The sequence below is a fragment of the Phasianus colchicus genome, chromosome 3, assembly GCF_987193195.1.
Source record: "Phasianus colchicus chromosome 3, bPhaCol1.hap1.1, whole genome shotgun sequence".
In the NCBI taxonomy this organism is placed as follows: Eukaryota; Metazoa; Chordata; class Aves; order Galliformes; family Phasianidae; genus Phasianus; species Phasianus colchicus.
The window spans coordinates 79,051,624-79,068,580 of record NC_143438.1 but is presented as its reverse complement, the minus strand read 5'-3'; the positions used below and the strand labels follow the sequence as shown (position 1 = coordinate 79,068,580).

General features: G+C 34.5%; 1 protein-coding gene across 4 annotated transcripts in view; it reads left to right on the top strand.

Annotated features, from left to right (window-relative positions):
- The window catches only part of CSMD3 (CUB and Sushi multiple domains 3), a 549,229-nt gene that overhangs the window by 382,397 nt on the left and 149,875 nt on the right, over positions 1-16,957 (top strand). For all 4 annotated transcript variants that reach the window (XM_031591144.2, XM_031591143.2, XM_031591142.2 and 1 more), the window contains 4 exons: positions 1,157-1,313; positions 4,684-4,875; positions 11,100-11,226; positions 11,971-12,173. In XM_031591144.2, coding sequence (XP_031447004.1) covers positions 1,157-1,313; positions 4,684-4,875; positions 11,100-11,226; positions 11,971-12,173 — 679 coding nt within the window. The remainder of the gene's footprint in view (positions 1-1,156; positions 1,314-4,683; positions 4,876-11,099; positions 11,227-11,970; positions 12,174-16,957) is intronic.

The following is a 16,957-nucleotide window of genomic DNA, read 5'->3' as shown; positions in this document are numbered from 1 at the left end:
TTTCCACTAGAGAGAATAGAATTTTTGCAAAACAGAATTAAAGTGTATAAGTCTTGGAGAACATAAATCATTTCTGATTCACTTTGTTGCCTTGCTACTACTGCTGGTTATTTGTTTTGATTTCATTCTGATATATATTCCAGTTTACAAATGCAGGCTTTTGTTACAATTTATATCTTAATTGCAATTAGAAAATATTTAGAACCCTGTTCATTTAGCAAAGTGTTAAAATATCACTGTAGTGCAAATTGAAAATTATTTAGTTTGCAGATTTGCAAGGGATTTTTTTTCTTAAAACTCATGTTTACATTATAGACGTCAATAAATAAATCCTACAGGATATATTATTTGGATTAACAATTACTGTTAAATAATAGCTTAGGTGTTCTAAAAAATATATAGATGTACATCAACCACTGATATTAAAGCAACAAATCTTGAAAGAAATTTTCTAAATATTCTAAAAAGATTGCTTTATATGTTTAGTAGTCTGCTTGAACTTTCAATTTCAACTCTGGAACAAAAATGTGTAATAAAAACTGTCTTCAACTTGTAGATTTTGTTACGTATAGATTTTGTTACTCTTTCTAACTATAGAAGTTTTTCTGTTTATTTTATTCTGATTTCCTAGACTCCTTTTACTCTGTAGTTATTTTTAAACCTCCATTTACACAGGAAAAAAAGCAACAACAACAATAACAAATAGAAAAACAACCAGAAGTTTATTTAACCAGTTAAAGTTGGATAGATATTAGCTTTTCTGTTACGCCATCTCAGTGCCTTGTGGCAGACACATCTACACAAAGTAAGTGTTTGCTGTTGGTCTGTGATGAGCACTGCAGCATTGGCAGTGGAAGAGAAAACACAGATGTTCACAAGCACTGAGCTGATATGGCAACTCTGCCCACTTCTTTTGTTAGCAAAAAAAGGAACTGACATATTTTATACTGTGCATATGAAAAATAACCACAATTAAATCAACATAATTGAGCAGAGACAAACAACATATCCAGAGAGTATTCAAGGTTGACTGGAAAATGATCTCCCTTGGCAGAGCTATCCTCCCTATTAATTGAAATGTAGAGAATTATTTTCAAAATCAAATATATGCATTTACTTTCTTTTAGTGACTGCAAAAGTTGCATTTTTCTTACAGATCTATGATGGCAAAGACAATACTGCTCACCTGCTGGGTGCATACACTGGTGCATCATTAAGAGGTCTGACGCTAAGTAGTACTTCAAATCATTTATGGTTGGAATTCAACTCAGACACAGAGGGCACTGATGAAGGCTTTCAACTTGTTTATACCAGTAAGTATTTGAGAAAACAATAGTAATAAATGTATGATTGTAAAGGAATGAAAAAATAATTTCTTGTAAGATAAAAATGCAATCCAATGATGAACAGCAATAAAATCAAATGCAAATCACTCATTAAAATAACCTAATTTTTTTTTTTTTTTTTTTTTTTTTAACCACTACACTAAACAGCATACTAAAACCAGGCTTTAAGAGTACTTTCTCTAATTCGATACTTAAAGTCCTGGTTTTTGTTTGTTTGTGTTTCTAGAGGGTTTTTTGATGTATTTTCTGTATTGGAGAGGATAAAAAAGTAGAATTTCAGGTAAGAGTACTAGCACATAAAAATATTTAAATGTGAGGGTAATTTTAAATGTGAAACTTAATACAATTTTTCATAAATATTTGTTTATTAAAATAAATACTCCATCTTTAGACTCACATTCAATACGAAGACTGCATTAGACTAACAATTACTGAGCTTGGATGTTTGTTTAAAATAAACTAGTTTGGAAGCAAAAGAAGAGATTCCAGACAAAAATTTCTTAACTCTATGCAGACTGACAAAATTCAACTGTATAGATTAGAAGTGAAATCTCTTCAGATCTTTGTTTTATAGAGGAAACAAATCTACATCTTGTTTATCAGATGGCGAATTATGAAAATATACATAGTTGTTTCTTCAGGAAAAAAGAGTTTACTGTCTTTGGAAGAAGGGACAGGCAGGCAACTTGGAAAGAGTACACAGTTGTTGCTAGGATACACAGAGGGAAAATTAGAAAGTAGAAAGCCCAGCAAGAACTTAATCTGACCGCCACTGTTAAAGACAATACAATGGTTTTCAAAAATTTATAAACAGCAAGAGGAAGGTCAAGAGAATTTCCATCCTTTATTGGATGTGAAAGAGAACATTACCACAGAGGATGAGGAAAAGGCTGAGTCTCAGCGTGTTCTTCTGTCTTTAGTAGTCAGACTAGTTATCCTCAAGGTATTCAGCCTCCTGAGATGGAAGGGGATGGGGAAGAGAGTTCAGGAGGAAACAGTTTATGACTGCTATTCCACCTAGACGGAGGGATCCACCCAAGGATACTGACGGAGCTGGTAGAAGTGATTGTCAAGCCACTTTCCATCATTTATCAGCAGTCTTCAACAACTGGGGAGGTCCCAGATGAATGGAGACTTGCCAATGTGACATTCATCTACAAGAAAAGTCAAAAGGAATATGTAAGAAACTACAGGAATGGAGCAGATGGTCTTGAGTGCGATCATCCAACGTGCAGGACAACCAGGGGATCAGATGTAGCCCTCTTAGCCTTAGGAAAAGCGGGTCCTGCTTGACTAATTTGATCTCCTTCTATGACCAAGTGACCTGCCTAGAGCATGAAGGAAAGACTGTGGATGTAGTCTACCTAGGCACTTTTGATTCCATCTTCCACAGTATTCTCCTGGAGAAGGTGGCAGCCTATGGCTTGGGCATGAGTACTTTTTGCTGGGTGAAAAACTGTCTGGAAGGCCTTGCCCAGCTATTCAACCAGTTTACAGTCCATCTTTCTGTCCTTACATTCAGCCCATACTTCAGCAGATTCTCTATGGAGATTTTATGGGAGAAAATATCAAAGGTTTTACTGAAATCCCCGCAAGGTCTACAGAATCATTGTGTATCATCAAAGATACACTATGAGCATTCATGAAATAGTCAACTATTGTCATTTTAGGTCCCTTACATTATGTCCCTACCTGCATGGTGTTCTTCCATGGAAACAGAGATCTTCTCATTTTGGTCTTGTTATCAGAACTGCCATCACTGTGCAAGTAGCTCAAATAAACTTGCAGCTGAAAAACTGCTAGTACCTATGCTCAGGCAACGTAATTACATGTTTGGATTTTTTTCATCCTCAAGAGGAAAGTGGTCAATTAAAAAGACTACTTCTTGTTCTGCCTTTAAGTAGGCAGATGTGAGGACTTTTCAGAGTTCTAGACATGTAAACTTATTTTCACACAACATAATCAACATATTTTCTTATTAAAAAAGGGGAAATTCTAACTGGTCAATAAGTCAACTGAAAATACGAAAATATCTTTTTCACATGAACCTCTCCTTAGCCTCATTAAAACTTCTATAGTGTGGTCTGCAGAAGGAAACAATAACTCAGTTAGGAATTAGAAAAGTTCTTCTCAGAAGCAGTGGAAGATCTTCAGGAGGTGAGCCATTTTCATTGAGATGCTAAATGAGCTGAAATAAGAGCTGAGATAATATATTATTTAACTTTTTTTCAATCATGTGAGCAAATAGCCCTTTCCAATCTGATATGTTTTGTCTGAAAAATAAAACTTTGAATATATTTTTCAATGAGTAGTAATGACTCAGTCCTTGTGGAGAGACTATGAAAGGCTACCAACGGTTCACCAGCTGAACAAACATAGTCAACTTCAGTGAACAATGCAAATACGAAAAATCCTTCATTTGCTCCTGTGCTAGCTACACTTAGAAATATCAAAGTGACACAAACGGTTTTGTTTGTTTGTATGTTTATTTGTTAGCTATACAAGTTTGAACTTGTACGTGTTTTTTGTTTTTTTTTTAATGTTTATTTTTGAACAAAGTGGGGTATGGAACTGCTTCTCAGCTAATAACAGGAAACCTTATTAATAGGATCCTTTGCCTAAATTATAATTTGTTTCCCCAAATATTTCCCTATAACATTATATTCTGTATAATGTTTAGGTCATTCTTTTCTCTTCTTGCTCCACATCTTTTAATTCTCCAAAATGCCTTTTTTTTTTTTTTTTTTTTTTTTTTGCTTGAAATTGCTATATTGTCATCATCATCATTACTTGCTGAGAGTAGTGTTTAAATTTTCAAACTATTGAAAGCAGGATTAGGGTAGGAATTTATGAATGTAACAATATTTCTGTTACCATAGGTGCTATTGTGCCATTTCCATTAGTGTGCAAAGTAACAAACAAATCTACTGTGTAGGTTTGTCTATGAGCCATAAATGTCCATTCACAGACTAGATTATCATCAAAATAAATAAGAAGTCATTTTAACGACTATTTTATAAATTATAATATTGTTTTAGAACTGATTGATAGTTATTGTGAATTTCATTCTCAGTCCTTAATTGAGCTCTTGGGGATAAAAAGGGTTATGACAATTTTTCAGGCTCAACTTGAATATAATAGACAGTACGACTCTCAGATATAAGTGAGGGGTATAGACCGCCTACTAAGACTGTTTATAAACAGAGACGAAACCTTAAATATACTGTTGCTTGAATTCTGAAAATATTTTATTTCCACTGAAAAACAGAAGATCTTAATTTCATCAATATATTTATCTGCTTGATTTTTTAACAACAGTGTGCTAATCCTACCACAGGTTTTGAACTTTCACATTGTGAAGACCCCGGCGTGCCACAGTTTGGATATAAAATCAGTGACCAAGGTCACTTTGCTGGAAGCACTATCATTTATGGATGCAATCCAGGTTACACACTCCATGGAAGTAGCCTTCTAAAGTGTATGACTGGAGAAAGAAGAGCATGGGACTATCCTCTACCATCGTGTATTGGTAGTAGACCTTCATTTTTACCTTTTTTTTTTTTTTTTTTTTTAATTTAAACTATTCTTTGAGTATAAAGAAAGAAAAAAAGAAACAACCCTTATGTTTAGCAAATATTGTTAGAATGATGTGAAATCCGATCTCTACATATACAAATCTATTCATATATACTTTTAGAGATCTCTTTAGACCTTACATAACTCTACATGAGTGGTGTTGCCTTTTTCAGTTTTAAAAAATAAAGGTAGTAATTATTAAACATTCATTCATAATGTAATTTCTAGTATATGAAAACCTACTTGTAGTTAGAAAATTGACAGGATAAAAGCATAAGTCCAAAAGCCAGAAGAATATGCATTTTATGAGAAGTTATAAAATTAGATGCTTTTTTCCTAATTGTATGTTATACTAAAAAAAAACCAAAAAAAAACCAACAAAAAAAAAAACACAAAAAAACTTTTCACATGTTTACCTATAAATACTACAAAATAAATTTAAAAAGGAAAAAAAAAAACATATAAAGTTACTAGGTTATCTGGAGACATTATGTTTTTATTACTTGGCTTTTGGTGCTGTGATGCATAACATGGTATTATACACTTTGTTATAATATTGCAATAACTTTTTAAGTGCCAGTACCTACAAGCTCAATTCTTTCCATTAGAGGGAAGAAATAAGACAAGATTAAAGTATTCTAGTAATTGTCTTCTCTTCCTTTCATCTTCATTTAGATGAAACGAGGAATGAACGAGTATAGAAAGTAAAGGATGAAATGCACTTTGTGCCCAGTTTTGATTTGACTGAAAACAGTGTACTTTATAGTATCATAGAATGGCCTGGGTTGAAAAGGACCATAATGATCATCAAGTTTCAACCTCCCTGCCATGGGCTATGGTCACCAATCACTAGACCAGGCTGCCAAGAGCCGCATCCAGCCTTGCCCTTGCAAGCCTACAGGAATGGGGTGTCCACAGCTTCCCTGGGCAACCTGTTGCAGTGTGTCACCACCCCGAGTGAAAAAACTTCCTCCATATATCTAACCTAAACCTCCTCTGTTTTAGTTTAAAGCAATTCCCCCTTGTCCTATCACTATCCACCCATATAAGCAGCCATTCCCCCTCCTGTTTATATGCTCCCTTCAAGTATTGGAAGGTCACAATGAGGTCTCCCCAGAGCCTTCTTTTTTCCAAGCTAAACAAGCCCAGTTCCCTCAACCTTTCTTCATGGGAGAGGTGCTTCAGCCCTCTGATCATCTTAGTGGCCCTCCTCTGGACCTGCACCAAGAGCTCCACATCTTTCTTGTGCTAATAAATTCATCAAGATATAAAGTTCTTTTAGAAAAATATGCAACAAATAAGAAGCGAACAGCTCTTTGAGAGTAATTAGGGAATAAATGTTTAAGTCCCAAACTTGTAATCCTTTGAATATTTGCAGTGATAACCAACTTCTGTTATCTGGGATATTTGAAATTGAAGAATTAGAAGGAAAACAGCACTGGAAAGAGTAAGCAGCATCTAGAAAGTATAGAGAGAACAAATGGTAGTTATAGAATCATATAATCATAGAATTACAAGGTTGGAAAGGACCTACAAGATCATCTAGTCCAACTATCCTCCCATTGTGATTGCTTCCACAAGCTACTAAAATGTATCTCGTAGCTCCTCATCCAGATGCCTCTTGAACACTTCCACCACCTCCCTGGGCAGGCCATTCCAGTGCCTGAGCAGTCTCTGAGAGAAGTTTTTCCTTATGTCTAATCTAAATCTCCATTTCACATCTTGTGGCTGTTTCCTTGGGTCCTGTTTGTTGCATGGAAGAAAAGGCCAAATCCCTCCTCATCACAACATTGTTGAGTACAGTTGTTGAGTACAGTGAGTCTCCAGCTCCCTCAGCCACTCCTCATAAGATTTGTACTCCAGACCCCTCACCAGTTTTGTTGCCCTTCTCTGGACACGTTCCAGAGACTCAATGTCTTTCTTGTAGTGAGGGGCCCAAAACTGAACACAATACTTGAGGTGCAGCCTCACCAGTGCTGAATACAGGGGGATAATTACCTCCCTGCTCCTGCTGGCTGCACTATTTCTAATGCGGGCCAGGATGCCATTGGCCCTCTTGGCCACCTGGGCACACTGTTGGCTCATGTTCAGCCAAGGTCCCTTTCTTCTTCACAGTCATCCAGCCACTCAGCCCGAAGCCTATAGCACTACATGGAGTTATTGTGGCCAAAGTGCAGGATCCAGCACTTTGGATCCAGCACTTTGGAGGTCTTGTTTACCTCATCCCATTCACTTCAGTCCAGTGATGCAGCTTATCTAGATCCCTCTGAAGCGCCTCCCTACCCTCAGGCAGATCAATACAACCTCCCAACTTAGTATCATCTACAAACTTACTGAGGGTACGCTCAATCCCCTCATCTAGGTCATCAATAAAGATATTAAACAAGATGGGCCCCAGTACTGACCCCTGGGGGGTAATGGGTTGCCAGCTGGAGTAAGAGCAAAAGGATCAGATAAAATGTTATGAATGATGGCAGAAAGTTGAAATTAAAGTTTTTCAGTTCTTTCATTAAATATTAAAAGAATAGGATGTATCACCGTACTAATATACACATATGTATGAGTTCTTGCATAATTTTAAAACAGACCAAGGTAAACCTGTCTAAAGTTACTCCTTCATTTTCTTAATGATTTTGTAAAATCATTTTTAATGATTAATGATCTAGATTGTGTGCTGTGCACTATTTCCACTAACTGTGGGAAATTCAGTTTCCCCTAATCTAAGCAAATATCCAGAGGTTCCAGTAATTTACATCTAGATGGAATACAGAAAAGGGATTTCTAGAACAGCTCATGGATAGGTGATAAATGCTGTTGTGTCTTGCGTGACATGGGCTGAGATCTGAAGAAGGTCCCAAGATGAGTAACATACATTATCTTTCAATTTAATTATTCAGCAGTCCCTTCTTCAGTATATAGATGTATACAACTGAAAACACATAGGTTTGAATTAGAAGTGAGTCATCTTTCAAGAGCTGGGAAAAACTTCAAAACAAAAAACCCAAACCTTCAGTAAACAGAAATCCAAAGATGAAGCTGGACCTCTGGGGAAAAGTGATGATTTTCTGCATATCCTGATCGTCTTCATATTATTTTTCATTTTAATAACAAAGAACTGCCCAACTGTCTTTTAAAAGATTAAAGAAGTTAAGCAGCTAAGATTAAGATTTTGATCATCACCAGGCTTTTTGTGAAAACTGCATAATAATTACTTTAAAATGTTTTGTATACACGAATCTATTTGGAATGTGAATCAATTTATGTACATTTGTTCAGCCTTAAATTAATGCCATTTCAAATGCATCTCGACAGTCTGCTGTTAAGACAGTTCACTTATCCATCTAGTTCAGAATACCACGTATAAAGAAAAAATCCCAGTACATGAGACATAGCTACTCTGCTTAAAAAATAAATAAATAAAGTACAAAACAACAAGGAAGTATGATTTACAAAATGATTTTCCTTTATTTATTTACTTTCCTTTATTTTAACCTTTTCCATAAATTAATGAAAGTATATAGATAGTGTTATTTAAGTGAGCTTTTGAATGGCTTATATTGATTTTATTTATTACAGTAAGGCCTTTTTCTTTTCCTAAGTGGCAAAACCATCTATTTGCATCCAGAGAAGAGTTAAACTGCTGTAAAACTGTTGTGTATACAAGCAATAGTATCTGTCCCAAGCTGAGGATTCCTTAGGTTTGGCTGAATAGATGTTGAATTAATTTTAATTGAAACAAGTGAGATTTCTGTTTAGACAAGAATCCAAAAGGTTTTTGAATAGCAGTTGCAAATGATGATATTGATTTTCACATACCTTCCAATTTTCCATTTTAATTAAGGATCACTGCTGATGCTTAAAATGCTATTAAAGGGATCCACTATGAATCATTTTAAATGCCAAACCGATTCACATGTTCTACGTTTCTTGGGTTGAAAAATATATAATAAATTATGTGACAGTAATGCACTGTGAGGAAGATTGCTAGGAGAGAACAGGGAAGCAGGACAGCAGTTAAGAAATGTATGAGAAGATCAGAAAAGAGAATGTTTCAGTTAAAAATGTTCCGGAGAGAAATGAAAGGAGTTACACTTCTGAGGGTTTTTTGAAGAACTGATGCCTCTTTAGATAGTTCTTACAGTATGTCCAAACAAAACCTGAGTGAACAAATCTTTGAGACTTTAAATTCAATAATGGATTAAATAGCAGGAAAAGAAGGTGAATCAACAGTAGTGTTGATTCCTGGCTTATGGAGACCCTTTTTTTCAACATTCACTTTTGGTTAGAATCATATTAAAAGTAGACTTTTTTTGCTGCAAAAGGAAATTGGAAAGGAAAAAAAGATTTTTTTTAACACTCCTATGTTTTATTTTTTCCAAAATCTTGCTTTTGAGTCATTTTGCTAGATGAACTCAAGTTTAATACTTAAAAGAATTCAGCCCTACTCAAAATATTTTGAGTTTACAGGTTGTTGAGGTAAACTCTGAGAAAACTAAAGAACAGTGATGCTTGGAGTGAAATATTTTTAGGTTGACATTCACAAATAATTTTATTTATCTGAATGTTCATGAGTAACATAAGTCAACAGATACTTTAATTTGCTGGTGCAATGATAAGTTGACTTCAAAATGGTACTATTGTTTCAGTATCATACCATGCAAGAAAGTAACATTGACAAGACAACAGCAAAACTGTTTTCAAGCAGTTCTAGTTCTATTAAATATAATGACAAAACTTAACCACTGAATTTGCAGAATGCTATAAAGATTAATACGTATTTGCTTTAACTTGAAATCCTTGAATTTTTAGAATTGACGTTTTAAGATAAAATTAGGACTCTTGGTTAGGACTGTACTCACAAATGAGCAGTCTGGAGAAAGAAGATAAAAGGGATTTTGCCCTGCAACTTCTCACTGACACCTGAAAAGTTACTAGTGGCACATCATAGCAAAATCATAATAAAAAGCTAACAAATTATCTTTCATGAAAATTAGAATTTATAAACTTAGAATTGTTTAGTAATCTTGGGTAAAATGCAATTCATTTATATTTTAATCTGGTATGTCAATAAGAAAATTTTTCTTTATTGTGTAATTTATTTATATCCTTATGGCATTGGAAGAATAATGGGCAATCCTTATCTTCTGAACTGAATAACTACAAAATATTTACATATATAGAGAGAAATTTTAGTGATGATGTTTTTTAAGATATGAGATGCCATCTGTTTCTAAACATTTGTTTTTGTTATGTCTGAAAAATCCATCAAGAGTAGCATTTCAATTGCATTTTATCAGGGAATTCACAGATCTTAATACATCTCCCAACTAAATATTTTAAGTGATTTTATGTGATGTTACGTCAAAACAAAAATGCATTATAACTGTACTAACCTATTTAATCAAGCCATTATTTTGACTTTGACTTCATAAGAGAGAGAGCGTTAAATGGACTTTAAAAGGAAAGGGGAATCAGAAAGCTTTAAAGGCCTAAGGGTCTGTATTTAAAAAATCTAGGTATATAGATTATTAAATGCTCAGTTTTGCCTGGCTGGCTGAGGCAAACTAACAGGGAGCTACTTACCATCTGTTATCCTCTAAGAAACATAGCTTCACTGTGAGGACAAGTCTCAGGTAAGAAGTCTTACACCTTTTTTATTTTCTAAGTTGAAAGACTTTCACTCTGACAATTTTGCTTTATTTTATTATGTTTCTTCTTTTATTTTTTAAATTTTATTCCCTGCCTATTAATTTGTAGATTTCTTACTTTAATTCTACTGGTTTAAAGTGCCATAATGCTCTTGCTTTTGTTTTTTGTTTTTTGTTTTTTTTAATGATCATTGTTTCTTTTATTATACACTGGTATGCTTTCTAATTAATGTGTATTAATTATAATTATTAGAAATTAATATAATTTCTAATAATTATAAAATAATTAGAAAGACATAGATGCTAAAAAATATATATACAAAAATAGATAAAAATGTGTAGAGTTTCTTAAAGTGTTTGAAGTTTTTATATTTATCTTGCAGTTTTAGGGCACATAGTTAGGTTTGCTGTATTTCAATCATGTTACTTATTTGGCAAAAGAGTAGATATATAAGTTGATTGCTTAGATGATTAGCTGGAAAGCTATCTGCAATAGATTAATAGTAACATTATGTAATGTTTTCATTAGCTGAGTGTGGAGGCCGTTTTAAAGGAGAATCATCGGGAAGAATCTTATCTCCTGGCTATCCTTTTCCCTATGATAACAATCTGCGTTGCATGTGGGTGATTGAAGTAGACCCAGGAAATATTGTCAGGTACTGAAAATGAATCTTACAGTTATAATAATTATTTTGTTTATGTAACAAGTAAAACTTGTCTGTTCTGATGGGGAAAGAATGGAGATTTAGAATTTAAGATGCTGTTCAAGGGCAGTATTCATTACATACTCAGCTTGAATATGTAGTTTGGTGTTGAAACTATTTGCTTTTCAATAAATGTTGTTTGGTGAAGATCAGTCTTGAAAATTTCTTGTCATTTTGTGAAATGTTTAATAATTTTAACCTACTGTGTATGTACAAATTATAACTATTAACAGAAAATATGTCTAAAAGAAACCAAATTACGAGGAATGCAATTGCTTTGCACATAATAGTGTTTTATGAAAAATAAAACTATTTTATGGAAAGCCTGTGGGCGCATACAGATTGTTTAAATAGTTAATGCGATGAATTTATTTCACAATTCACAAATTCAAATGTTACCAGTTACAAAAGACTTTTTCTTTCAAGTGTATTTCTGTATTAAGATTATATTATATTACCTAAAGATAAAAGTACGAAAAATATTTTAGAAAGCTACATTCAGAAATTAAAATTTGTTTGCTTTCTTACTTTGGTTGGTTGGTTTAGGTTTATTGTTTTTTTTGTTTGTTTGTTTTGTTTTTGTTTTTGTTTTTGTTTTTGTTTTGTTTGGTTTGGTTTGGTTTTTTTTTGAATGTGGATGTTTTTATGTTATTAAGTAGAATGAAATCTGACAATAATAACATGGTGTTCTCACAGCCTCCAGTTTCTTGCTTTTGATACTGAGGCATCACATGATATTCTACGAGTTTGGGATGGACCACCTGAAAATGAGATGTTACTCAAGGAAATTAGTGGATCTCTAGTTCCTGAAGGCATTCACAGTACACTCAACATAGTAACAATCCAGTTTGACACAGATTTTTATATCAGCAAATCTGGGTTTGCCATACAGTTTTCAAGTAAGTTGATGAATTCATTCATTCATTCCTTCATTTATTTTTATGAGTTGGCTCACTCACAGATAATTGTACTGCTGGCAGCAATTGAAATAAGTGACATTTCTAATTTTGGAAGGAAAGAGATGGTCGAAACTAATGGATTTGTTGTAAAGCTTTGTTTTCATTAAAAAAAAAAAAAAAATCTATGTCTTGGCTTTGTTTCAAAAGGAAGGCGTAGGAATGCTTACAGTTCTCACTAGTGTTTTTTCATAAAGGGGGTGATATCATCCTTTTCTAATCAATGAAAATTTCTGCATTCAGAGACATCGAAGAAGAATTTTATTCTTCCTGTGCTTGTAGGATGAAACAGGAAATAGCACTGCAGGAACAGCAGTGTCCTCCTTTTTGCCTACTAACACTATTTTATCTTATTGACTTTACCAGCTGGCAGAATGCTGACAAATCTGAACAGCTATGTAACTGTTATTAAATCCTTTCATACACTTTTTGAATTGAAATATAAGAAATAATTTAATGAAGTTTATGTTTACCATATTGCTGCTCACTGGTTTTTTTGGTTTTTTTTTTTTTTCAAGTATAGCAAGATATGATCTCATGCATCATTTTGTAAAGCAGTAGAAATGTTTCTAACATGGATTGATGTAACTTGTAATGATAACATTGTTTACCTTGTGCTTTGTGGGCTTGGTAGCTGTAGCTCATTTTTTCCCTACCCTCATTCTTTCAACATGTATGAAAAATACATGAGTATGTATACAGTGATTTGAAGGAAGAATGAAGTATGTGAATGAGAAGACAATGTAAAATATTTGACTTGTAATGAAAGAGTGACTCTTTTCCACCTGATTTATTTATTTATTTGAAACCATGAATAAAACTTGTAATTCCTTAGATTCACTTTTTTTTGTTGTTGTTTTGTTTTTAACAAGACAAATGCCGAGTCCTGCATTTCAATCACCACAATCCCCATGCAATGCTGCAGGCTAGGGGCAGATGGCTGGAAAGCTGTGTGCAGAAAAAGATATGGAGGTGTTAACTGACAGCCAGCTGAACATGAGCCAGCAGTGTGCCTGGGTGGCCATGAATGCCAGTGGTATCCTGGCTTATATCAGAATTGGTGCAGCCAGCAGGAGCAGGGTGTAGGTCCCTTTGCATCCTGCACAAGTAAGGCTGTACTTCAATTACTGTGTTCAGTTTTATGCCTCTCACTATAAGAAAGGCATTGAGTCCCTGAAACATGTCCAAAGAAGGGCATGAAAGCTGTGAACAATCTGGAGCTCATGGCTTATGAGGAGCACCTGAGGGAACTAGTATTTTTTAGTCTGTAGAAGAGGAAGTTCAGGGAAGACGTTGTCACTCTCTACAGCTACCTGAAAGAAAGTTGTAATGAGATGGGAGTCAACATCTTTTTCAGGCTATTAGAATGGCTTAGATTGGAGAGGACCTTGAAGATACTCTGTTTCCAACTAGCAATAGGATGTGAGGTAATGGAGTGCAATTTCTCTAATGGGGGTTCAGGTTGGTTAATAGAAATAATTTCTTCTCAGAATGTTTGATAATGCATTGGAATGGGCTGCCCAGAGAGGTGGTAGGGTCACTGTCCCTGGAGATTTTCAAGAAAAGTGTAGATGTGGCACTGAGGGACATGGTTTAGTAGGTATGCTGGTGATGGGATGATGCTTGGACTGGATGATCTTCACCGAATCACAGAATATCAGGGATTGGAAGGGACCTTGAAAGATCATCTAGTCCAATCCCCCTGCCAGAGCAGAAAAACCTAAATAAAGTAACACAGCAATGTGTCTAGGCGGGTTTTGAGTGTCTCCAGAGAAGGAGTCTCCACAACCTCTCTAGGCAGCCTGTTCCAATGTTATATCACCCTCACCATAAATAAGTTTTTTCTCACATTTATGTGGAACTTCCTGTGTTTCAACTTGCCCCCTGTCCTATCATTAGATGTCACCGAGACGAGCCAGGCTCCACCCTCACAACACTCACACTTTACATATTTGTAAACATTAATGAGATCACCCATCAGTCTCCTCCAAGTTAAAGAGACCCAGCTCCCTCTGCCTTTCCTCCTAAGGGAGATACTCTGCTCCCTTTGTCATCTTCGTGGCTCTGCACTGGACTCTCTCAAGCAGTTTCTTGTCCATCTTGAACTGAGGGGTCCTGAACTAGACACAATATTCCAGATGCAGTCTCACCATGGCAGAGTAGAAGGGGACGAGAACCTCTCTCAACCTACTAATCACACCCCTTCTAATACACCCCAGGAAGTCATTGGTCTTCTTGGCCACAAGAACACAGCGCTGGCTCATGGTCACCCTGCTGTCCACCAAGACTGCCAGGTCCCTTTCTCCTTCACTGCTCTCTATCTTAGTGGACTCTTCCGACTTTAGTGATTCTATGATCATACACTGATTTTATTCATGTTGTCATTTAGCTGAATTGGAAAAAAAAGATATATGCAGATTACAGATGGAATTACATGCTTAAATGGATGTGTTATGGAAATAAAGCCATAAGTAATTACTGTTGAAGTTCCAATATTTTACCTGAAAATGTTTTTTAGAGTTTCATTCAAAAGGAGAGATATTTTCTTTAGTATTTTATTAAAATAACAATTTAAAGGACCCATAAAATGTTAGTGCTTTAGATTTTCTCTTATTCTTCAGTTTGGGTTCACAGAATCACTGTGATCCTTCTCAAATACAATATGTCACACAATTTAATGACATACATTATTGTCTTATTAGAAGAATCACAGAGATTTTTTTTCTTATTTGAATGTTGTCAAAATAATGTAATATTAGCTATCCAACCAGAATTACGCTGTTGCTATTTGGCCATACAATTTTACTAGCCAGGAAAGAATTATCTTTGAGGACAGAGGGTAAGAGAAAAGTAATTCTATTTCATTTTGTTTCAAGTTTCCAAATATTTTCTTTGAATATATAATGTTGTCTGAGTGAAACAGATGGTGTCTGTGTACTTTAGCTGCAGTGTAATTAACAAATAGAAAGCTCACACAGGGGAGGTATCTTCTTTTACTTTCCTCTTGCAATGTTATGAAATAGATTATGAGTATTAACTAGATTACTGGTGCTTTCACTTAAAGAGGAATGCTGGTCAGTGACAACAGATACTGTATGTTCAAACCTTTTGAAGACCTTGAATGCTCTACTTTTATATTATTTTCTTAATACAGTTACTTCACTTTGTAGAAACAAGATCTTAGTTTATCTTTCTTTACAACTTTTGCTCTCATTTTTATCAACTGTTGCTATGTTGAATTCATTTAATAACTGAAAATAGGCACAATTGATAATGTGATATATTTGAATTTGACTCCTTATAAACCATGCAATAAATACAGAAAATTAATTTATATCTGTTAAAAGTAATAACAGCAGAGAACACCAAATTAAAGAAGGGGAAAGCCTAAAAAAGCTGATATATTATATAAATAGTAAAAAGAAAATTATAATTTAATCAGTATCAGAAATTCAAATTCTTGAATTTCTACAAGAAATGACTATGAAATCTTCATATAAACTTAAAACTTTTTCAGGTTCTGTGGTCTTCTTTGAAGATGGCGAGGAAGGAGCATAACACAAACCTGATCCCACAAAACCTAAAAAATAAAGTCTAAAAATGTGTAATTAAGGAGAGTATTTTAAGACTTTATATATTCAGGTAAAAACAAAAGGAGAACCTCTGAGTATTTAACAACAGGATAGCAATATAATGATTTTGGAACATCTTGTCTAAATAAGAAGAACCGGTCTGAAAATACACATGGAGAACACAGAGCTTCCCTTAAATAAGAAGAGTAAAAGGTTTGCAGCAGTCAAAAAGCAATGTACAAACAGAAAATACTTGCTAGAGCTTACTTTCTCTGAACTGTCTGCATCATAGCATGTAGAGTCCCCTACATTCTGGAAAAGTGACAATGTAATGAGCAATAATAACATCATTTGGTCAGTAAATTCTGTAAAAAATAATTTAAAAAAATAATAAAACAAACAAACAACAACAACAAAAAAAAAAACCCAGGCCTTTAAGTAAACTGAAGGAGAAGGAGAAGGGAATGAGTACATATTAGTCAGAGATGTGAACTGTATATCATAGAACTTGACAAATGTATTAAGCATAATGGAACATTTTCTTCAGCTGACATTGCTTCAAGTCACCAAGCTGGAAGTAATTTATTGGAGAGAAAGAAAGAGAGAAATAGAAGTGAAAAAAAAAAAAAAAAACCTGGAACACCAAAGTGAAAAAAAGAGTAGTAATTGTGTGTGCTTCAAATTGTTTTATTTGTGTCACTTCAATATTCATGAAGTCTGTACTATAAGATCTTGCTGGAGTTGATGTGATTATTTCCATAGTTTTCAACAGCCTCTGAATATGATATTACAGGGATGTCTCATCTCTGTATATCTGCAAACTGTTTGAGTGCTACTTATTGTCTGTGCAGAAAGCAAGATATCTGTATTCATCTCTCATGTGGCATTATTTCAATACTATTAAATCACAGAAACATTTAAGCTGGAAAATCATCAAGTCCAACCATCAACCTAACAGTACAAAGTTCACAACTAAATCATGTCCTTATATAAGCACCTTATCCATGTGTCTCGTAACTTCCTGGGATGGTCTACCAATTCCCAGTGCAGCCTGTTCCATCCTTTCTGTGAAGAAATTCTTTCTGCTGTTCCCTCATCCTGTCACCTGTCATCTGGAAAAAGGGATCTACAATCATCTCACTGCAACATCCTTTC